This window comes from Oryzias latipes, chromosome 24, assembly GCF_053564925.1.
Source record: "Oryzias latipes strain Hd-rR chromosome 24, Olatipes_Hd-rR_3.1".
Lineage (NCBI taxonomy): Eukaryota > Metazoa > Chordata > Actinopteri > Beloniformes > Adrianichthyidae > Oryzias > Oryzias latipes.
The window spans coordinates 6115176-6138323 of record NC_136260.1 but is presented as its reverse complement, the minus strand read 5'-3'; the positions used below and the strand labels follow the sequence as shown (position 1 = coordinate 6138323).

General features: G+C 41.3%; 1 protein-coding gene across 1 annotated transcript in view; it reads left to right on the top strand.

The window, feature by feature from the left end:
• The window catches only part of syne2a (spectrin repeat containing, nuclear envelope 2a), an 81554-nt gene that overhangs the window by 7186 nt on the left and 51220 nt on the right, over window positions 1-23148 (top strand). The window contains exons 9-27 of the mRNA XM_023952710.2: window positions 1526-1729; window positions 1979-2184; window positions 2349-2529; window positions 2623-2654; window positions 4243-4354; window positions 5586-5744; window positions 5824-6453; window positions 13020-13175; window positions 13711-13866; window positions 14779-15017; window positions 15098-17093; window positions 17181-17515; window positions 17584-17728; window positions 18491-18691; window positions 18853-19109; window positions 19185-19335; window positions 19892-20035; window positions 20653-20784; window positions 21951-22133. Coding sequence (XP_023808478.2) covers window positions 1526-1729; window positions 1979-2184; window positions 2349-2529; window positions 2623-2654; window positions 4243-4354; window positions 5586-5744; window positions 5824-6453; window positions 13020-13175; window positions 13711-13866; window positions 14779-15017; window positions 15098-17093; window positions 17181-17515; window positions 17584-17728; window positions 18491-18691; window positions 18853-19109; window positions 19185-19335; window positions 19892-20035; window positions 20653-20784; window positions 21951-22133 — 5619 coding nt within the window. The remainder of the gene's footprint in view (window positions 1-1525; window positions 1730-1978; window positions 2185-2348; window positions 2530-2622; window positions 2655-4242; window positions 4355-5585; window positions 5745-5823; window positions 6454-13019; window positions 13176-13710; window positions 13867-14778; window positions 15018-15097; window positions 17094-17180; window positions 17516-17583; window positions 17729-18490; window positions 18692-18852; window positions 19110-19184; window positions 19336-19891; window positions 20036-20652; window positions 20785-21950; window positions 22134-23148) is intronic.

Sequence of the window (23148 nt, the reverse complement as noted above, 5' to 3'; positions counted from 1 at the left end):
AAGAAGTAAATATAAAGGCTATTTCTGTGTCTCCAATGTCCTTTTTTGAAGTGTTGCGGTTTTTAGGCAAAAATGTTTGGCTTTCATTTCATAGTTTATAGTTAAACTGTAGTATGAGATGTCTATACATTTCAATAGTTGTGATAGTTCACTCCTTAAAAAGGGCTACTTGGGGTTTGGTATGTTTTTTATAAAGAACGTTTAGAACTCCTGATGTCAGAAAATCCCTGACTGTGATTTGTGAAGCCAGTTCCAGAGGTATCCCTTGTGCTTTCCAAGGCACTTTAACGTTGGGAGTGGGGCCATCTGGACCCCATAAGACAGCACAAGGGGTATAAGACAGGGTTGGCATTTGTTGATACATTTATTTAAACTTTTCTGATTTATCACAATACTTTAAAAGTGGATTTATTTATTTCTGGGTCTTTTTACACTGAACAGCAGTGGATGCAGTTTATTTTTCCTGAGTAGGAATATATTCTTATTTTCTTTGCGGATTCAAAGTCAAGCTTTATTGTTCATAAATCTCCCACATCCAGTGCTTTAAGTAAGCCGGATAGGTCTTTAGAATACCTCCACTTCTACACATCAGTGGTACTGTCGGCACTGGTACTTGTAAAAATGGCTCTGAAAGACTTAAGTTATGAGGTTTTTTTTTTTTTATATAAAAGAAAGCAATAAATATTGTAAATCATTGGAATATACTGCACCTGCTCCCCTACATGCTTGCACTGCACTGACAGGGGTCAACTTTAAACATGTCTAACTGAGAGATCAATCAGAATGCACTTTGGCTTTTTTAAATTAAACACTTTATTCGACACAAGGTTGTAATCAATCTCTCCCTTCCCTGGACAGAGCGGGTGTGATGTCACCCATAGAAAATGCCTTAACCTCCAGCTATCGCCAAATGAGGCAGAATCTCTTGACAGGGATTGACGGAGTTGGTCTGAGTCCCGTTTTTAGGGCAACTACAGATGCCAACCATGAGTGAGGTTGTTGGTATTCCTCACCCCTCCTTCGACTGAAAGCAGCTCGGGGAATCTGTCAATCAAAGGTTCGAGGCAGGGGCCAGCGGGCACCACAGGCTTTTATTCAGGCATCTCCATTTCAGGCAAATTGTAAATTTTTTTGTTTTAACCTTTTTTTAGTTGTCTATTATTACTTTTTTTTAAATCTGTGTTATAATTGTACTACCATTAAAATAACTTAAAGTACACAGTCGATACTTTATTTATAGAGTTGACCTGAGCTCCCTCTTTCTTATTTCATATTATTAGCCATAGAAAAAATGACTTATTTTATTGATCAATATTCTCTGCATTTTATGCTTCAACTTCCATGAAAGAGAAAACCACAACCTGTCTTTGTTTCTGTGCAGAAACAATCATGGGCCACACCCCAGAGCTGTAGTGTTAAATTCAAATAGATCTGGATGCAGCCTCTTCAGAAACAATGGTTATTTTGTTATACGTACATTCCCAAAGCTCCACCATCTTATCAAATGCTGTTTCTTCTTCTGAAGCTGTTACAGACCCAGATGAGGAAGAAATTAGATGCGCTGAAGGATCTTGTTTCTGAGGCAGAGGAGGTTTATAAGCAGACGGTTGCCACTAAAGGACAGATTACTGGACGAATGATGGACTGCATGAGCGCCCTGCAGAAGATCCAAGACTCCCTCCTCACTCTTGGTGGTCCGGATGCTGCAACAGTGCTCGCCAAACTGAAGGTACGACCGTTCAATCAGACTTTTCCTTCATTATAGCTTCACAGCTGGATAAGAATGATATGTAGTGAAGTTCAACCCTCTTTTGTCTTCTCCAGTTTGTTGGGACTCATTTGCAGAATTTGCATCAAAAACAAAATGATTGTTTTTTGACCATGTACATCTCCAGTCCTGGATCTGTATCTGCATAGAGGAAAGTCTAGTTTATTTGTGTAATACTATTGTTTTGTCTGTTGGTTTCATCCTCTGCAGGAGTTATGCTGGCAGCTTCACTCTCAGGATGAAGAGGCTGCCAGTGCGGTGGAAGATGTGCGACTTCTGGGCTCCATAGGGAATCCAAGGGGCCTTCAGGATTTGTTGAAGATGGAGTCTGAGCTTCAGGAGAAAGTCAGGAACACTCACCAGATCTTTGCAGAAGTGAAGGAGCAGACCGAGAGAAGCCTTCAAGATCTAAACAGGTGACGTCACAGAAACAAAGTTAGACTTGTTGGTTTGATTTAGCACACTCCTAGGTCCTCCTGTCAGTAATAGCATGACTGTTACATAATGGTATGTTTTTATTCCGATACAAATGAGCAAATATTTATGTTGTGTCTGTCGTGTTGAACACACACTGGGGTAGAACCATCAGTTTGACTCCCGAGGCTACGGGCTACGCCTCCCAGCAGGTAAGTCCCCTCCAAAACCACAAGAGGGCAACAGAGATCCACCTCAGAGCTCAGCTGGATGGGAATCGAACTCCGGCAGAGGCGGATGACAGCAGGACTGTGGACACACTCACACAGCAGAGGAACGTCACACAGGTAGCTGATGCTCTATCATGAGTCAAATCAAACAACCATTACACAGCTGACAGCACTTTGCTCTTTCTTCTTCATTATTCTACTCATCTTCAGGAGGAGGAGGAGCTTCCTGCAGACGGCAGCAGGTACGAGAGGGTTTTTTTTGGACAAGTGTAGAATAAAAAAAATAAGACAAAAACAAGACAAAAATGATATAAAACAAAAAAATATATATATATATAAAACAAGACAAGACAAAATTATATAAACAACACAAGTCCAAAAGGGAGTGAGAAGAAGAAAAATCTTATAAACTTTCACCCCCTTTTACCTTAAGTCCTTACTTTCCTAACTAAGTAAACCCAGTACACCCACCATCAAAGTCCAGTGCCCTACCAGAGTCTATATTCTGTTACAGCTGCACATGTAATTCTCATTTCCAAAAAACACACAAATGAATGACAAAACGTATTTTCTAAGTCTGCAGATTTACAAATGCTGATGTTCTGTATTGTTTTGTTTTCGTACATATTTATCATTGATCAAATTCCTGTATTTATACATAAATTCTTTTATGTTTAGACATTGTTTCAAGCATTTACTGGATCTGTTCCACAACTTCACTCCACAAATTGAAACACAAAATCTTTTTTTATTTGTACGTGCTTTATGTATGAGAAATGTACTTTTTTCCCTAATATTGTATTTCTCGTCTCTTTTAATAAATAACCTTTGCATATTCATCGGTAATAAATTGTTTTCTGCCTTGAATATTATTTGAGCGGCACAATACTCTGCTAGATCATAAAATTTTAGTAATTTTGATTGTATGAATAATTTGTGTGCTCAAGTTGACTTTGTGTATGATTCGTATTGCTCTCTTCTGAAGTATTGAGGAGTCAGAGCAGACAACAGATGGATCAGAACAAATGCCTTTCATGAAGAGTCTTTACGTTCACACCTGAGTGAGGCTCCAGAAGCAGTCTTATGTTCCCTGCAGCTCCAAGAGATCTTCATGCCCCCATGTGTTCAAATATCTGGAAAATGTGCCATTTTCTAAATAGTTTTGATTATTTACACAAAGCTGTTCTGGGAGAATGAAAAAACAAATAACAAAAAAAAAAAACCTGGAAAAGTTTGAGAGTATTAAATTGTTTTTTCAGTGTCTGTCATTTTCTAGGACATAGTTTCTGCAGAGCAGCAGGAGTTCATTAGAAATTCACTTCTGAGTTATGATCGTGGGAACCCACCCCCAACTCCCATCACCCATCTACTTACAAGCTCTCCTGCTAGCTTACAGCCCCTCACAAATCAATCTAACATTGATAGTGCAACAAAAATAGTGAGCAACATCAGAGCTATCCAGCCGTATAGTTTATATCCAGATTCCAGCTCAGATGAGGGATTCAAAGATGGATCAAAGATGGATCTATTTGTCTGCAAGTGGATGGATCGGAATAGAGCGGAGCAGGAAGCTTGAGGCCCACCCAGCGAGCGTTTTTTGGTGCTCAAGTATGGTTGGACAGCAGAGCCGGACCTGCTGAGCAGATAACAGTTTAGAAGACTCTGCTCCATCTCTGCAGGAGTCTGTGAAGTTTACACCAAATAAATAGGCTTTACACATGTTTAAAGATAAAATAAAACATCAAATAGGGAAAAATCTTCCTTTATTGGATTTTTTGCAAACATTTTACTGAAATAATTGGTCTTTCCTTTGCTTTTCTTCACTTTCAGGATGGTTGCCTTTCAAAAGAAACTGGAGTTTCACAAAAACACAGCAAGGACGTTTGGAGAATTAAGCAGTGGCCTTGGTGGATGGAGCAGAACAGAAGCCACCTCTTTTCAGGTTAAACTCATTTGATCCTTTCACAAAACCAACCAGACTTCCTCTAAGGGGACATTTCTGTGGAATCTCTCAACAGTTTTAAGTAGCGTATTTTCCCCACTATAGGACACGCCAGGTTATAGGGCGCGCCATCAATGAATGGTGGATTTTTGAACCTATGTCAAAGATAAGGCGCATCATTCGAGACAAAAGAGTCAGAGATAAGTCCATCAGTCAGTCAGACTTTATTAACAGAGTTCAGAGTAAGTCTAGAACTTGTTGGTGTATGCTACACATTAGCTACATTAGCATAGATAGACATACCTAACTCCTTGTTGGCAACACAAAAACACAGTCTGACAAATAAGCCTCGCTAGCATTTTCCCAATTGTTACACAGCCCAGAGCAAAATAACTATCTTTCAAAAATTCAATTTTAAACCAGTTCTTTTTGTAGTAGCACCCGTTTGGGTTAAACTCCCTCCTTCCTTATATACTGGGGGGGGGGGGAATGTGTTTGCTGAAATTCAAAAATGCATGAAAAATAAAGTTAATTAATAATTAAATAAGTTAATCAAATGTTTAAAAAAGTTTTGGAATGAAACTCTAACAAAAGTCTTGATTTTGCAAGTAAAGAAAGAATTCTGTCATATTAGTTTACACTAAAAATACGACAAAGAACCACAAATGTTTGTGTGTCAGAGTAATAAAGTCTGGAACAATGTAAGCACTGAGATCAAACTATAAGAAAATGTAAAAACCAACTTTTTACACAATTGCTGTCTGATGACAGTCAACAAGCAATTCATTTTTGTCATGCTACATTTTTCACTGGTCCTGATTTACACCTATTTCTATAAAGACATACTTAGCAATTTTATCTTAATTGTCTTTATGCATGTCCTTAATCATGAGCAAAATACCACAACATGTTTAAAACACCATTTTGATCATTTGACACTTTATTTCAAGACATCTTTGTTCTTTTGCTGAAATTGGTGAGAAAGAAGCTCAAAAAAGTTTAAAATGGAAACATTGCTGCTTTTTCATTATAGTAACACAATGATCATTTGAAAACTGAATTCATACCAATATATCTTTTGTTTATTTATACTATTTATTTTTTAAAGGGTTCTCTCTTCCCTGTGAGGACAGATGAGGCCAATTCAGATTAATCTGTTGTAGATTAGGTTTAGATTTAGTAAAAATCCACCTTCATTTTTGCAGCTGTCTACCTGTTTCTGCTCACGCAGGTGGATCAGGATGAAGGTTTGCTCCCTCGGCCATCCCTTCAGAGAGTTCTGGTTGGGCACAGCTTTCCCCTCCGCTGTCTGCAGGAAGAAGAGGCGTCTAGTCTGGAGAGAAGAGGTTCAAGAGAGAACCAAGGACTGGAAACTCTGCCCACATGCTTGGTGAGAGTTTTTCAGCTGCTGAATTCCATCTTCGAGATTCAAATTTCACATTTCTCTGATTGCTCTGATGGTTTTACAGAATCCACAGGTCGGTGAAGGCGACGGCGCTAAGGAAGGCGGTTCTGCTGCCTGCTTATCAGTTACATCTGCGGAAGATCAAAGCCGAGTGACGGAGGAACTCCCTCAAGCCTCCAACTATCAGCTTCCCCAAAGAGGAGACATGGAAGTAGATCCTGAGAGAAAGTTTGGAGTCTGTGCAGCTGCAGCAGACCTAGAGGTCTGGAGTTCAACTGGACAAGAGGAACCACAAGCTCAAGGATCAAGCCGCTGTGAGGACCTCAGGAGATCAAGAAAAGTGCTCACTATAGTTTTGGACCTGCAGCAAACGGCAAACATCTATGAGAGCAGCTCAGAGGACATCAGACGGAACGCTGAGCTCCCAGAAGCTGCAAACTCCAGGTTCTGTAGGGTGAAGCCGACATTCTCAACTGTTTCTCTTGGTTCTGGACAGACTCAAGCTACCCAGAAAAGATCTTCTCCAAATCCTCCTGCTGGTGTGAAGTTTTTAGATCCAGAAACGCTGGAGAGCTGTGAGTCCACCTGCACGGGTGAGGATTTCAAAGAAGTGACAGAGGACGTGGCAGCTGAGAACAACGTCTGTCTGCAAACTGAAGGAAGGAAAACCACGCCAACTGGAACGCCAAAGCAGGTAGAGTTCATTCTGACCACACTGGACTCATCTCAACTATTTCATTTTTATTCAATTACAGCCCATAAACTCTCTGAAATCTCAAAAGAAATACAACACACTCAGCCACACTCACCCGAGGACTCGTTAAAACAGTTTTTCACTATTTAACCTCATTAAAAGAATTTTGGTCAAAAATAGATCACAACAAGGAAACTGCGACACCTTTAGAGGATGTGTGACAGCAAAGCCAACAAATTTAAAGTTTAGACTTAGACAACGGCAGGTACAGGTATTTAAAATGTTTGATTGATTACTAATAGGTGATTAGATTTGATTACTGTTTTATAAAAACAGCATCCAGAGGAAAACTCCAACTTCTAGATGATTTGAAGTGTAGTGCAAGCAAGAAGAAGCACTGGAGATAACAGTCTTTGAACTACCATAACACTTTGACTATTCAAATGATCGACCGGAAATCAGCTGATTCTGATACGAAGAATGTGCAACACATTACGTTAGTGACGTTAGTATTACATTAGTATTATGTTAGTAGTATGTTAGTAACGTGTTCCAGAAAAGTTCAAAGCTGCTTTTCTCCACGACAGGATCCACTAGAATACACTCATTGCATAAACGGTTGAAGAGTTACCGTAGTCAAAGGAATGTCACGCTCCAGTGTTAACGGAGGAGCCAGGTCAGTTCACTAAACCACCTCTGGGAGATTTGTTCAAACATCAAAGCAGTCTCCATTGACTACAATCAAAAACACTATAACTTTACCACAGAAATAAATGGGTGCTAGCTCACCTTTGCACAATTTTGGGTGACTGAATGAAATGTTTCACATGTGTTAGTGCATAAGAATGCGTGTGTGAACGGTAGTTGTTTTATGTCCATGTTTACCTGTTTGTATGTGAAAATTTTTGCAGCCATCAGGTATGTTTGTAACGTTTGAGTGTGTGTGTGGACAGGCCCCGCCCATTTGATCTAAACCTGACCGTAATTATTATAAACATCCAGCAACTTGCTTTGTGATTCCTATATGATTTCACCCCCCCTTCTATAATCACCCTCCCACCCCCCTCAAATATTCCTCTCTCTTCCTCCCACCTTTTCTTTTCCGTCGGGTCCAAGAAAAAACTGTTACACGTCTAATTTATATAAATAAAGTTTAGTATAAATTACAAAAGGGGTTTATTCAAATATACACCTGGTTTGTCAGAAGATTCATAACCCCTATTGTAAAAGTAAAATATGTCCAACACAAGAGGCCTTCAGCTCTCACCTGTCTGCTCATCTGTTGGACAGGACAGGTTAAATCCTGGCCAGTTTCTTTCTGTGTGGAGTGTCTGTGTGGGTTTTCTCCAGGCACTCCTGTTTCCTAACATCATCCTAAACATGATTCTTACGCTCATTGATGAATCTGAATTGTAGCTACCTGTAACTGTGTGAGTGTGTGGCCCTGCGATGGAATGGTGACCTATCAAGGATGAATTCTGCCTTTGCCCAACAGTGTTTGGGATAGGCTCCAGCAACCTTGTGACCCCCAGGAGGGAATTGGTGGCTTCAGAAGATGGATAGATATTTGAAAACTGATTTTTGCCCTTTCTGAAACAAGAACTTCATTGAAACATTGATTGTTGGATCTACTGCTACACAACACAGTCCGATGGCTGTCCAGGGGTGACGGTTGTTAAAGGTTTAGATTCCTACCATTTCCACAGTCACTTTTACTTTTTGCTAAGAAGCTGCCTCAGTTTGGTCTCTTTACACAATAGTTAATGATAAATTGTGTGATTATTAGACTTGACATTACATAATATCAATGTTTTACTCTGATGTGAAACAAAAGCAAAAACATCCTTGTATTGATATAAATCTGTGTAAATTTAGCCTCTGGCATTAAGTACTCCTTATGCAAAGTTTCATATTTTCAATATGCAGCAACGATTCTAAAAAAATGCAACGAAAACTGTTGCTAAGTCCCAGAAAATTCTATTTTTCTTCTGCTTTCTTCAATTTATTTGACATTTACAAAAAAACCTACCAAAAAGGGCAGTCATTCAAGCTCCTTCAGTTTAGTCAATGTGAGAGAAATAATTTATTTTTCTGACATTTTAAAAATGTATTTTTACACAAAATGTAGCTGGAACTTTTCTTTAACCCTTTTTCCATTTGGAATGTCAATATTCACACTGGTCACAAGTTCTTATTACTACTTCCAGTTAGGCAAGCATTGGTCATCCAGGAAAAACACTTTAGTGGATGGTGCTGCTGCCTTCATGTGTGCTAAATGAACTGTAGTTTTTGTTTAAAGCATAAAAGTAAAGCAGCAAAACTAACCAGTGTTATAGAAAAACCACATCATGAAGAATTAGATTAAATGAGTTTAGAATGGAAAATCAAAAGGTTTACAGTATGTAGTGAAGAGACGACAAGACTGAGGGACACACAAATCACAAAAAATACTTCATAATTTCAATTAAAATCAGAGCTACCATTGAAATATTCTACATTCTTTTGTGTAGTAACATCAATAAACCATTGAAGTCCCAGCATCCACTGTCAGACAAATAGATCCATGTACGTCTTTGTTTTCATCGTCTGAGCTGGCATCTGGATCTAAACTGTGAATCCTTCTGCTTGCCAGCAAGTAGGCAGAGTTCCTCCTACTTGCTGCAGAGTTCCCACGGACGTCGATGCTTCGACTAAGTGACCCTCACTAAAGTACTACGTTTCACCATAACAATGTTTAACGTGTGTATGTGTATGAGGTGCCCCCCCAAATGCCAGGACTGCCCCCCCAAATGTAACGCCATGCAAGCAGTCCAAATTTCAAAATTATTTAGAGAAAGACGGAGTGCTCTATCCTTTCTCTGGCTCCCATTCAAAGTAGCTGCTAGTGCTGATTGGTAGATGACAGGGAGGGCGTGGCCTCTCGCTTTACTCCCGCTCTCCGTCTCACATGGTCGCTCACAGTCCCAGCAGACACAGCTGCTGTGCGGCGTTTTTGTCTGCTGTTAATCGCTGTGATCAATTATTATTTCAACTCATTCCTGTCTATCTATCGCTCTCTTTATTCTGGTTTGGAGTAAATGAGTTCACTATGTGCAGGTTTCTGGTTGCTAAAGCTAGTGCTAGCAGTGGGAGCGACGCTGCCAGTGTTGGGGCTTTAGCGGCGGCAGCAGAGACCGGCTGGTCAGGCGGTTCTGCAAACTTGAATCCCCGTATTCAGCCCGGTACATCTAGTTTGTCTAGTGTCCCAAGCACGGTCCCTCCTGTCCGAGTTGCCCCCCATGCCTGCGGTGAACGCTGATGTAGATTTAGGCATGAACACTTCAGCACCATCACAACACACTGCTCTGGTTTTCCCCCAAGCGTAACTTTAGTGAGAACGGACGCTCATTCTGCCCTGGCTGGTATCGAGGAAGACCATGGCTGGAATATTCAACAAAGCTTGATGAATGCTTACGGTTCCTGTGTTGTAAATTTGGAGGAGCAATGGCAGGGATTTGGTTTTCACAAAACAAAGATCTAATAATCTGCACTAGAAAAAAGTCAATGGACTCAAAAAGCATAAATCCTGTCAATGCCACATAAAAATGCAAAAACCTCATCTGAAATGCATGATTTCTCTGCAGGACTTTTCTTAATAATGACTGATTACACACTGACAAAGGACCCCAAGTTTAACAAAATACACAAACACACACTGCAAAATACACTTCTCACAACATCCAAAATATTGAAAAATCGGCCAAAATGGAATTAAATAAATCCATCCATCTTCCTCCGCTTATCCAGGGTCGCGAGGGCAGCAGTCTAAGCAGAGATGCCCAGACTTCCCTCGCCCCAGCCACTTCCTCCAGCTCCTCTGGGGGGACCCTGAGGCGTTCCCAGGCCAGCCGAGAGATGTAGTCTCTCCAGCGTGTCCTTGGTCTTTCCCAGGGCCTCCGCCCAGTGGGACATGCCCGGAAAACCTCTCCAGGGAGGTGTCCAGGAGGCATCCGATCTAGATGCCCGACCCACCTCAACTGGCTCCTTTCGATGTGGAGGAGAAGCTCCCCCATTAACCGCCACCTTAACGTGGTGGGGGAGTTTGAGAGCTCGAGTGATCCCAGGAGCTAAGCTGTCTGGGGCTTAAGCCCCTTGTAGGGTCTCCCATGGCAGACAAGTCCTGGGTGACAAGCCAGACAAGGAGCGGGTCAGAACCCCTGATGAAAGGAAGAAGGAAGGACCCGATAAGGTCGCCCGGATTGGCACCACAGGGACCCTACTCTGGAGCCAGGCCCGGGGTTGGGGCTCGCAGGCGAGCGCCTGGTGACCGAGGCTCTTCCCACGGGCCTCGGTCGGGCACAGCCCGAAGGACCAACGTGGGACCGCTCTCCCATGGGTCCACCACCCGTAGCAGAACTCAAAAGGGGCCGGTGGAATGTGGTTTGGGTGGCAATCGAGGTCGGGTGTCTCAGCTGCCCAAACCCCGGTCATGGAACTTGGCTTTTGGGAATTAAATAAAATCAAGGATATTTATGATAAAGCAGATTCTGCTGTTCCATCAAAAGTGATGGAACCAGAGACAGATGCAATGTGGAGAGCCTGTCAGTCATGATGAGATTTGTCTGTAAAGGTATTCAGAGGAACACCTGGTTGGTCAGAGTTTTTTACCACCCAAATTCTTGAGCATCTTTCTGCTTAGATTAAAGTGCGGCTGAAATTGTCAGTCAGTCTATGATGGAGCTTCTGTGATGAGTGGGGTGAAGGGTGGTGTTCAGGCCTTACTGCAAAAGTAGGAAGGGAAGGATAAACCTTACATCCCCTGCTAGAACCACCAGCTGCATTTGGCAGTGGTCCATGCAGAGCAAGCAGAGCCGTGTGCAAAAACCTTTTCTGATCTATCAGGATCTCTGCCCTCATTTTTTCATCGTCATTATGTGTCACAGAACTATGATGTTCCCGCCCTAAAACGACTGCTGGAGATCAGGTGGACAAGCCATCATGATGTGGAGAATTAGGATGCTATAATGAATATCCTGTCAGAGGTCAGAGGTCAGAGCTGCTGCTGGTGACATCTGCACAGAGGCATCAGGGTCACTGATGATGTTGAGGAGGCATCATTTCTTCTAAAAGCTTTGGGTTCCTTAAAGTCTGCAAATGTCCTGCTGCAGGCTCGTTCTGTTGACCTGTGCTGTGCTTCAGTAGTATAGTAGACAAGACTTTCCAAAAGCAATCTGGACCTCATGAAAGCAGTTCATTGTCTTCAACCTCAGTCTCCCTCTTTTCTGGATGTTGCCATGTTAAGTCCTCTGCTAAAATGGCAGGAAGTGACCGGGACAAACCTTCCAACCAGATTCTTGTGGCAAAAATAATGTTGGAAAAAGAGTTCAAAAAGACTGACTGATTGTAGAGTTTGTAAACTTCAGCACTGTTTGTAAATGTATACATGGGTATAAGAATGTCTTTCCTCAGTTCCATCGTATGGATGTGACCTCCATTGTGATTGGTGCATCATCTGCATACGTGAAAGCTCTTTCTGCACTTTGTCTCCAGTTCTTAGCCTCTTCTGCTGCACCGTTGTACATGAAAGAAAACAACATGTGGTTATTTTAGCTCATGAGAAGACAGAACAAGAAGCCTGGATATGGATTTATTTGTTACGACTTCTGCACACAAAAAACAGACGACTAATGCTGGAAGGACTGACAGAAGCCATGCTGTGTGTTCACAACTAAATAAACTAAAGTGACCAAAAAAATAAAGAAATAAAAGACTAAAATCTAATAAAGAATAAATAGGTAAACAGATAAATGAACTTTAAAATAATTAAGTAAAAAAGTGTCAAAAAATACTCAAAAATAAATGAAAACAATAAAAAAAACTTAACCAAAGACAAACTTGGTTTATAGGTTGCTGCTTCTTTTTGGTTTAGCACAAAGACCTTCCTTAAAGCTTTGCAGCAACATCCTGGTGTTTAAGGAGGATAGAGCCATAGGGACATTTTTTTTTACTTTAAATGATATCAAGGAAAATAAGGAGTTGAGTGGGCAGTGTCTAATTTGCTGCCATTCTTTACTAAATTACCCAGCAGTCATTTTTACTTGAATCACAGATTTGTTGCAATTACATCAGATGAGAAAAATATTGTTGCTGCTACAGTAAATCTGAGACTTCCCACGTACTTTTATAATTTTTTCTCTGCTCCACCCACACCACCCTGCTGCACCCAAAACACCTCTGTGGTTAAACGGATATTTAAAAAGACACCGCCCTTTTGTCATGCTGGAACACAATTTTTCCTGTGAAGGTTACTTTTTTTGTTTGGTTAGTCCTTTGTCACTAAGTTACAGATACTCTTTCAAAATAAAAGGGCGACAGGCTCTTCACATAAGAGCAGAATAAGGTTTTTCCCCCTTGAGGCAGAGCTTAATCTTCTCAAGCACATTCTTGTCTTGACTGCACTGACTCACTGCGCCGCCTATTGCCTTTTTCACAGCAGTTTAGCGGAAAAAAAAAAAGGACAGGAAGTTGTGCGATTAACTCTGCACAAACATTAAGGAGAAAGGCTAAAATGTGGCACCACTCCACAGATCCAGGAGAGCATGGACCCTGACAGGTCAGCTCTGGGTTTACCTGCCTGTTTGGCTGCTGGGGAGGCAGCAGGTGGATCGGCAGAACCCAGCTCCACCATGCAGAGCCTTTTCTCTGAGATCCAGAGCGCTGTGGCAAGCAGCGACATCATCAAGGTGAGTATAAGATGGATTACAGGTAAAAGAAAATTCACAATGGAGTTTTGAGGCTTCAGAAATGCTAAAAGTAAGTTTAAGTTTGAGTTGTGATCTTCAGTGTAGATGTCCTAAAAGGGTGGAAATAGTTTCTTCACAGAACAGTGAAGAGATAAGAAGAGTTGTATTTGACTGATGTATGTGTATTCTTCTGTGGACTGGATATCAACAGGAAGGGTTTGAGATTTCCTGCAGAGTCATTTGTGGGTCGACTTAAACAGAACAACTGAAGCAGCTACAAGATTTTAGAATGTGGACAAAAAGTCCCATCTGCATGTAATAAACCTGCATAATTATTTTTATTCCTAAGTCTTTTATTTGTTTTGTGTGTATTGTGGCAAATGGACCTTGCGTCTGCAATAACAAACATTCTATACAAATATGTTTTTCTTTTCTTGCTTGTCTTGGGTAAACCATTAGAACTTTGCCATAGCCTGAAAGGAAGTGCACATCCTTAATATTTCAATTCCAACTTCAACTGTCCTATTTTTCACAGGGAACACGACAAACTGATCCGAATTGGCGCCTGCAGCCCGCTCACCAGCAGACTGACGCTCTTTTGGTGCGAACCGTTCAACAGGTTCTGACCTGTCGGTATCAGCCCGCCCAGCTCAGTCTCACCGCCATGACGAAGCAACTGGAGGAGGCTCAGGTACGGACTGCACACCTGCAGCGAATACATGCAGAGACACCATGAACAAACTTCACATTTAAAACACAGAATGAACCATTTTTCATATGAGTTGATAATGTCAATTGCTGCTAACTTAACATTCTGAAAAAAATGTCAATGACTTCCTATTTGAAGCCACTTTAAAAATGAAAAAAATCGGCGGCAAGCCATTTTACCAAATGAACCAGTGGGTGACTTGAATGACTAGCAACTTAGTCACACTTTATTTTACACCAGAAATAGGGGAAAAGAGGTTCCCATTTTTTAACTTTTTTTCTTTTTTTTGGTGTTCTACAACTTCCAGTCTAGTTTTTTCCACCTATTGGCCCGGTTGTGGTACAGCCAAGCTTTGAAAGTAAGACAGCTTTAATTGAGCAAAATACAGATCTATAAACTGACTTAAGTCCATGTATGTGTGCAAAAGTTTATTGTAAAAAGTAGAAGTTTAAGGGGATTTTTTTTAGTAGATTCTGTCAAGAAGCAGCCGCCAAAGTAATGAAATGTAGTTTTGATAAATCGGCTATTATGAATTTGGACTATTATGTTTATTTGAATTTATTTTTGTAAACGTTTTGCAAAATTTGAAATTTTCTTATAGTGGATAAAACTAAGTTTCAGTTATTTTCCAATCATACTTTGAAATAAAAGCTGTTTTTCTCTATTCTTAGAAACATTTATGATAGATTTATTTCCATATTACTCTTAAAATCCACCTTTTGTTCTCTGAACAAAAACAAAGACAGTATGTCACATTATTCAGAAAAAATGTCCAAGCTTTTGAGCAGCACTGAAGTAGATCATTGATGATCTAAGCATAGAAAAACTCAAAACGCACATTTGCTCGAGTAGAAAAAAATAAAAATGATAAAACCTCGAATCTGTCTTTTCCAGGAGTACAGACGTCAAGTGCAGGATCACATGGTTGAAATGAGAATCTCCGCCCCTTTTGTTCCTGGCTCCAACGTGATGGAAAAGGCTGAGGTTCTGTGGAGTACAGCACTTGTAGATGCTTCTGCCACAGTGGAGGTGAAGGCAGCACAACTGGATCAGGTCAGACAGTTTCACCGGGACATGAAGGTCACCAGGGTGTTCCTCCAGGTTTTAGCCACAGAGAAGGAAGCTATGAGCTTGTGAGTAGGTTCAATGTAGCCATCATTTAATGACTTGAGAGCCATTTCCATTTCTGAATTTCACATTTTGATTTTTCTAGAGATGCTCTAGAAAGCAGCGCGGTTCAGGTAGAAAGACTTGGTGCTCTGCTGCAAACCATGGAGATGAAGAAACCCACAGTGGCACTTTTACTTCAGCTGGGTAGTCAGTTATCCGTCCACCTAAGTGACGATAGTTCTGGCGCCCTGATCGCTCAGCTTGGAGATGTCCAGGAAGAATGGAGGCTTCTGGAAGGAAATATCAAAAGAAATCTGCGACAGGCGACCAACTCCACCTCTCAGTCTTTGCTCATTTTACAAGAGGCAGAAGAACTTCAGACAAAACTGGAAAGTCTTCTAAAATGTGAAGCCAACAATCCTTTGGAATATCTCTGTCTTACTGCTGACCTGAAACTGTATAATCAGCTTTGTTTTAAGCTACAGTCCCGATCGGATGCCCTGGTCAGCTTTCCTCTGGGTAAGAAGGAGAAGACAGAGATAGAACAAAGTCTCAAAAGGTTAGGCTCCTTGTTGGGAGTCACTAAGACAAAGTTTGCCTCCTTCAACCGATGCAACAGACCTTCAAGTGAGATCAACCGGCAATTTAGAGACTTGATCTTGTGGGCAAAGCAGGTGGAGAACCGGCTCTCGGCTGGTCAAAACCTGGCTCTTTTTCCTGAGGAAGCTCGTATTCAGATCGGGGAAATGAGTAAACTACATATGGACATTTTGCGCAAGCATTCCAAAGTGCAAGAAGAACTCAAACCGTTGAAAAGCGAAGCCAGTTATAGTGAAGCAGTCAAGACAGTTGAAGAACTTTATCTGGCCATTGGTCGCGGGGTGGATCATGCTCTTGACACCATGAAGACACATCTCACAGACAGAGAGAAACTCCTTTTCCAGTTTGCTAGCCTGGATTCTTGGCTAGCAGAAACCCAAGCTCAAGGACAGTCTTTCACCCAGGTGGAGAGCGTATCTGAAAAGGATATGGGTAAGCTGAAGAGTGAGCGACAAAGCCACAGGTTAGCCATAGTGGAGATAAAAAAACAGCTGACATTGATGGAGGCACTTTCTGAAAGCTGTGCAAAAATATCTGCTGGTTTGGGACCTGCAGAGAGCCGCTTCCTTGTCAACAGGCTTTCAGGTCTTTGGATGGAGCTGGAGGGACTGCTTGCTCATGAAGAAGCTATAACTTGGGAGCTGGAAGAGCTGATTCAGGAGTGGAATTCTTCAAATGTAGAGTTAGATGCCATTCGATTGAGCTTGGAGCACATTTCTGCTGAATTAGACCAACAGAGGTTTCCTCCCACAGACGGTGTGTTGGCTCTGATAGCCCATGTGAGCCAAGAGCTAATAGAACATCAATGGCAAGTTCAAAAACTTCCACACTGTCAAGAAGTCCAGAGAAAGACTATTCTGCACTTGATTCGAGAACTACAGGAAAAGTGCAAGGCTCTTACCATTAGTGCCTTTGAGCAAGGCAAATATCTACATCTTCGGAGACAAATGGAAGAATATAGAGACTTTGCAAAGGAACAAATTCAGCATACCAAAAATGAAGCTTTGAGTGTGGCTGAAAGGTTTAAAAAATGCCAGACTTTACTTGTTAAACTTCCTTTAATAAAGACTCAGAGTCAAGAAGCAGCTGATCAACTTGAGGAAGTCTCCAAAGATTTGGAACCTTCGCAACTTTTAAAAGAGAGGGACGCAATTCGCCTCACATTAGATACTTTACTCTCCTGGGAGGAATCTGTGACAGAAGATATCAAACACCTTGAATCCAAGCTTTTGGAGAGTCTAGATCTTGACTCAGAACTCCCTTTCTTGATCAAACTGTTTCAAAGTGCAAGAAAAGGACTGGAGAGCATTCAACCGGTCACTCCTGAGGATAAGGCCATAGATGCTGAACTGCAGCAGTTCTGGATGATTTGGAGAAATATGGAGTCTGGGATACGAATGTTGGAAGGACTGATTCAGAAGGAGAAAGTTGATGTGGAAAACTACAAAGAGCTGTTTTTAATTAGAGACGCAGCCATGAAAGAGTGCCACTCATGGATGGTAAGACCGAATGTTGAGCTTTTTACACAGCCATTGTTCTTTATGGAGCTTTCATCCTTGTGTCATCTCATAACTTATCTCCAACAGGTGAGTCTGTCCCAGGCTAGGGAATCCTTAAAGGATTACCATTGGGCTACTCAGGGAGCAATGGCCTTCCTCCATAATGCTGAAGCAATATTCCTGTCAGCCCCAGGAGGGTTTTTAGATTGCACGGAAGAACATCAACGGACCCAGCAGGCATTACAGGAACTGGAAGAGGAATTCCAAGCTCATATTTGCCAACTTATGGAGCGGCTGCCCCAGCAACCCTGCCTTTTGTGGCAAGATCTTGAGCAGCTCCATGTTGAAATAGTCAGCCAATTGCTGGTGGGAAGGGTCATCCTGGAGGCTCAGGCACAGCTCAGATTGGAGAGGCTGGACAGGTACAGGGGTCAGTAGCCGACAAAACAATTTTTTAAAGACTTTTGTATTAACGCTTATGTTCTTATAGGTTTGAACTACAACGGCAAAGTTACATAGTTACATTTCACGAGGACATGAGTGAAAGTCTGTCACGAGCCAAAGCCAGACTGTTAAAATGTTCTACAGAAGGGATGTCATATGAGAAATGTGTCGCCCAACAAGAAGAAGTTAAGGTAAACACAACCAAGTCAATAGTTTTATAATAATATTAGAGTATCTGTGTACTCTTTATTCACAATTCTATATCTTAATTAGAAAGCCCACAGAGGATCACAGAAACAGTCAAATCACTAAACACTGATAAGGAATAGTACAGTAAGTCATCAACAGTGTGTATCGCCCCATGTGATCCTTCATCAGATAAAGGCCAAACTACTAAGGGTTTGATGCTGACAAGTCACCCGCTATCATCGCTAATCCAGATTAAGTATCTCGATGTTGAAGGTACCGTCTTAACACCACTTGATGCCTAGTAACAAATGCCCTTATGTGTGGATAAGGGTTGTCTGTTGTTATGGGGCATGCAGGCGACATACAATAAATATCAAGGTTGTGTGACACCATCACTTGTACTTCATAAGGGTGTACAACTTACATTAGCCTCACATATACTTCCCAATACACTTACAACATGCAGGGCAATTGTACAGTGTCTGATGTCCCTTTAAGAGGCCATACGAGCCGCTAGGGAACTGCAAGACACTTCTGCATTCCCCTTAAGATGCAGACACACCTCTCTATGACACTACACGGCCCAGATAACTCCAAAACCCACGGGTCAACCCCGGTATGGGTGTATGTGACTTGGGTTTAATTTATGGCCTTATCTTAGATCATTTTACTTTGAAAGACTTAGTTTTTGGGCAGACTCTCCAAGTTGTTATAGCTCATCTACACTTGTTTTTGATTAATACGAGCTTCATTTCTTTGTAAAGCATTTGACGGAGGATCTTTGCAACCTTGCTGGAAAGATCGAAGAACTGAGCACTGGATTTCCAATCCGAGGTTGCAAGTTCGTAAAAGATGGTAAGCTTCGAGTCTTATGGAGTCGCTGGATATCACTGCGACGAAATGTTGGCCTCCTGGCTGCACGCATAGAACAGCGAAGAGAGGAATGGATGGACATCAATACAAATGTGAGTTCTATCTTCCATAACTGAAAATCAATCAGTAAAGGCCGAGGATTAGTGCGTCCTTGTCGTTGATCCTCCAAATGAACTTTGTGGATTGTCGTACTGAAACTGTTTTACCAGCATGACCTAATCATGAAATATGTTTCCTTTTCTTTTCTTTTTAGATGAACCACTGTTGCAGCTTTTTGGCTTGCCTTCAAACTGGAGTTCAAGATCCAGCTGTTAACTTTGATCATGAAGAACCCCAGGAGGTTCTCGCTCAGGCTGAAATATACCAAGCAGGCCTGGAACAGGAGCAGCAGGTCATTTCCTCTCTTGAACATCAGCTGGAGCATGCCTTTAGCTTATTTGCTTCCCAGAAAGCTATTGGCCCAGGACCTGTCAGCAAAACCCTGTTCAAGATCCGAGAGAATACTCAGAGGTTTGACTGGATTGATTGCATGTAATGAGAACTTGTTTGTACTAAAGGGGTTAAGACAATGGGTTTTCATCATAGCTTACAAGAGAGAAACCTGCTGGTTGTGGCTGCAGCCCAAGCGGAAGAGACCGAGAGACAACATCTCCAAGAAGAGTTGGGAGACATGGAGAAGCATCTGTTAACAATCCTTCCAACACTTGAAGTCTGTTTAGATCCAAACAACAGACAGGTCTGCTGCTGTTTTTAAGGTCTTAAAGAGCCACTCTGATGAAAATCGAGTTTTTGACGTGTTCTTGTAGCATTTTTCTTATAATGGAGGACACATTTAAAGAAAATTAAGCTTGAAATTTATTTTCTGAGTGTCTTTTTGTTCTAAAAACTGTGTATCAGGAGTAGACGAAAAATGTGTTAGAAAATGATTGTATTTGCGACGTAAAAAGTGTGTTTGGTGGGTTTCAAGCTCCCTGCTCCGCTCCATTCGGATGCATCCACTTGCAGACAAATAGATCCATGAACGTCTTTGTTTTTCTCGTTTGAGCTGGAATCTGGGGTCGGATTGTTCAACTCCAACAGTCCCGCCCACAACTCAGAGGTCAATTTCTGTGTAGGTGTCCTAGAAAACGACACAGGTTTTTGATTTTTGCTAAATAACAGCATAATCATAATTAAAAGACCACTATAGAAACACTTTGAATATGGATCTAAAAAAGATCAGAGTGGGACTTTAAAACCTTTTTTTCTACAACATTGCAATTGTTTTACTCATTTGCTTCTGCTCCTGACAGGAACTGAAGGAAGAGTTGTGTGCCCTGAAAACAAAACTGACAAGTACCGCAGACAGTATACAAAGTCGGTATGCAGATGTTCCTGATCACATTAAAAAGCAGATGAAAATGGTTCAACAGTATTTCCAGACAGCAGAGGAGACGGTAAGTTAGACTGGATGATTAAATACACAAAAATAGGTTCATAGATGATTAGATTTTAAGAAGTGTCCGGAGAATAAGAAGAATTTACACTTCAGTCTTACTTTGAACTACCAGTGAGTGTTTTTTTTTTCAAGATGTCCTTTACTAATCACATTCCAAGCTCTGGTGAACATAAGCTGCACACTTTCCAATCTTCAAAGACAAAAACTTTGTATGTAGCAGAAAGGTTCTTTCTCACACATTCTAAACCTGTTTTTCACTAACTTTTTGTATACTTGACCTACTTTTTACTAAGAAAATATGTTTGTACACAGAATTAAAGATGACTTATGCAGAGCTATCTTTAAGGTAATAGCATCATCTATGATCAGGTTCAGTCTGCTTTGCCCTATGGTCAAGGCGTTCCATCGCCGCAACCTCAGGGTGGACGCCGGGTGGGAGGCCAGCCCATCAGCGGTCTAGAAACAATTACATTCAATTAGACCAGCAAACCAAAAACACTAAATACAGCACCCTGTGTTGCATCTACTTAACCGTAACTTCTGATTTTATGTTTGTTCTCCACTAAAGCTTTTTTTTTAAGTGAATACCAATTCTTTTGTGTTCTTGTCCATCAGCTCCAGGAGCAAACAAACCGAGCAGAAAAGCTTGGCAGAAGAATCAGAGGTTTGGATTCAGAAATGGAAAAAGTGAAAACATTACTGGAACAAAAAAATCCAACTTTAACTGAAGCTCAAAATGCCTTAAAGGTTTGTTTTTGTTTACTATTATATCTTTACATCTGTTAGTCTGTGTTGGTCTTTTATTATTATCATTTATTGTGCTGGTACTGGCGAAAAATTGTAAGAAATGTTTAACAGCTACGTCAAAAATTATTTAGACCCTATGTGGAACAAAATAGGTTTATAAATAAAATGCTGTTTAAAAAAGTTAATGCACACAAAATTTTTGGAAGATTTCAATATTACTTTTTATTAAATCATTGTTTGGATATTTTTTCTCCCATGGTTTGTCCAATCCCAGTGTTAGCCTCCAAAAAAGGAACCTCATCGGCCACATAGTCTGGATCATTCCTTCTACTTCTTAAAGCTCTTGTCATCAGGCAAACAGCCATTCCTCTCCAATCTCCAACTTCCACCCTGTGCTCCTGTGTTAAAACATCTAACGTCCACCGTCCGTCCCCCTCTGAAGGAGAAGCCATTTTCTTGTCCAAAGCCATTACATGCTCTAAGAGATACGGGCGTTGTATTTAAATGTCCCTCTGCTGGTCCCAAGCTGAGGGAAAATCCCTGCTCCCCCTTGCTCAGAAGCAGCCTGCTCTTCTCCTGCAGTCCTGAAGTCCTCACCCTCCCAGGGGGGCCCTTCCCCCTGTTCTTTATAAAGCCAGTCAGGTGTTTTAACTCTCATAGGACAAAGCCTATGAGGTTTTTTCTCATCCTCTTCATCCTCAGATGATCTTAGGTCTTCTTCAAGATGACCTCTCAGAATCACTCTTACTGCCCTATCTCCATTCTTTTGCATAGAGCCAGTTGGGGGGGTGGTTCCCCTTCCGCCGCTCAGAAGGGGGCGACAGACGAGTATTCTGCAGTCTCCTTTCCTCCTCACTGTCTGTGCCTGCCATTAAATGTACGGTCATGGCCAAAAGTTTTGAGAATGACACAATTTTCACAAAGTTTGATGCTAAACTGCTTTTAGGTTTTAAGTATGTCTTTTATGTACTGACATATAATTACAAGCACTTCATACATTTCAAAGGCTTTTATCGACAATGACATGACATTAATGCAAAGAGTCAGCTTTTGCAGTGTTGGCCCTTCTTTTGCAGGACCTCTGCAATTCAACTGGGCAGGCTGTCAATCAAATTCTGGGCTAAATCCTGACTGATAGCAACCCGTTTTTTGTTCTTTGTTCCTAGCACGTGTGGGATGAACTGGAGGCATGGCACAGCAGCTTGATGATCCTGGAGAGTGACGTGCAAGATCTTGCAGAGGAGCATCCTCATGAAGCCCAGCTTCTCATGGACCTGCTCACAGAACCTCTACAGCTCTACCAAAGTGCAGCATGGATGGCAGAGCAGCGCACAGCCTTCCTCAGCAGGGTCAGATATACTCATGCACTCACCCCTAAAAGCCCACTTTTGATCTATTGGAAAAGTGGTCTTTTAATTATGACTACCGGTATACTGTTTATAGACAAAATCAAAAACCTGTGTCATTTTCTACGACACATAGTTTCTGCAGAGCAGCATGTTGTCACATCTCCTCTTTTCCTGTTGCCGACATATAAAACAACAAAAATGATCAAACAAACAGAATGACTCCATGTTGTGTGGCGGTCATTCTATCGCACATCATTGAGATTTTCATTGTTTTTATTGACAACAATGTGCGATCATACAAGGTTGTTCTTTTATTTTACGGCGCTGTAATTTGGTCAGGGGAAGCTCTCCGTTGTTAAGGAAAACCTAACCTTGCGACTTACGTTATTGCTGAGTTATCCATTCTTTAAATCAGTGTTTTTCAACCTTTTTTGAGCCGCGGCACACTTTAACCTTGACAAAAATCCCGCGGCACACCAGCATCCACAAATTAAAAAAAAAAAGAAACTCATAGTCTGTATTGATCTACAGCCTCTCTACAATCTCACATGCATTTTTGTGATAATTGTGGCAGAAAAAGCTGGAAGCTGCAGCTGTTTTTTCTAAAAGATGTAAAAAAAGTTAAGTTAGAAGATTTAAAAACTGTTTGTGTGTTCGTTGTGGTTTCAAGACGTCAAAGGAAGACTCGTGCGCTGAGACTGCCACTTTAACCCAATGCATCATGGGAGATGTAGTGCAAACAACACATTGTTTTGTTCACTTGTTCCACGGTCTGACACCGGATTCTGTGGAAAGCTACACCGCTTAAGACGAGCTTTAGCTGGTATTTTTGTTAGAACTGAGAGACTTTATGAGCAGAATCGAAACAAGGAAGTGAAGACTTTAACCACTTCTGATTGGTTAGACTGATGACGTGTGATTAAGCCTCCAAGAATGATTTTTCAGAAAAAAGCTGAATCTACGGCTAAATCGCGGTACCATCATTCTTATCAAAATGTCTTTAATTTAATCAAAT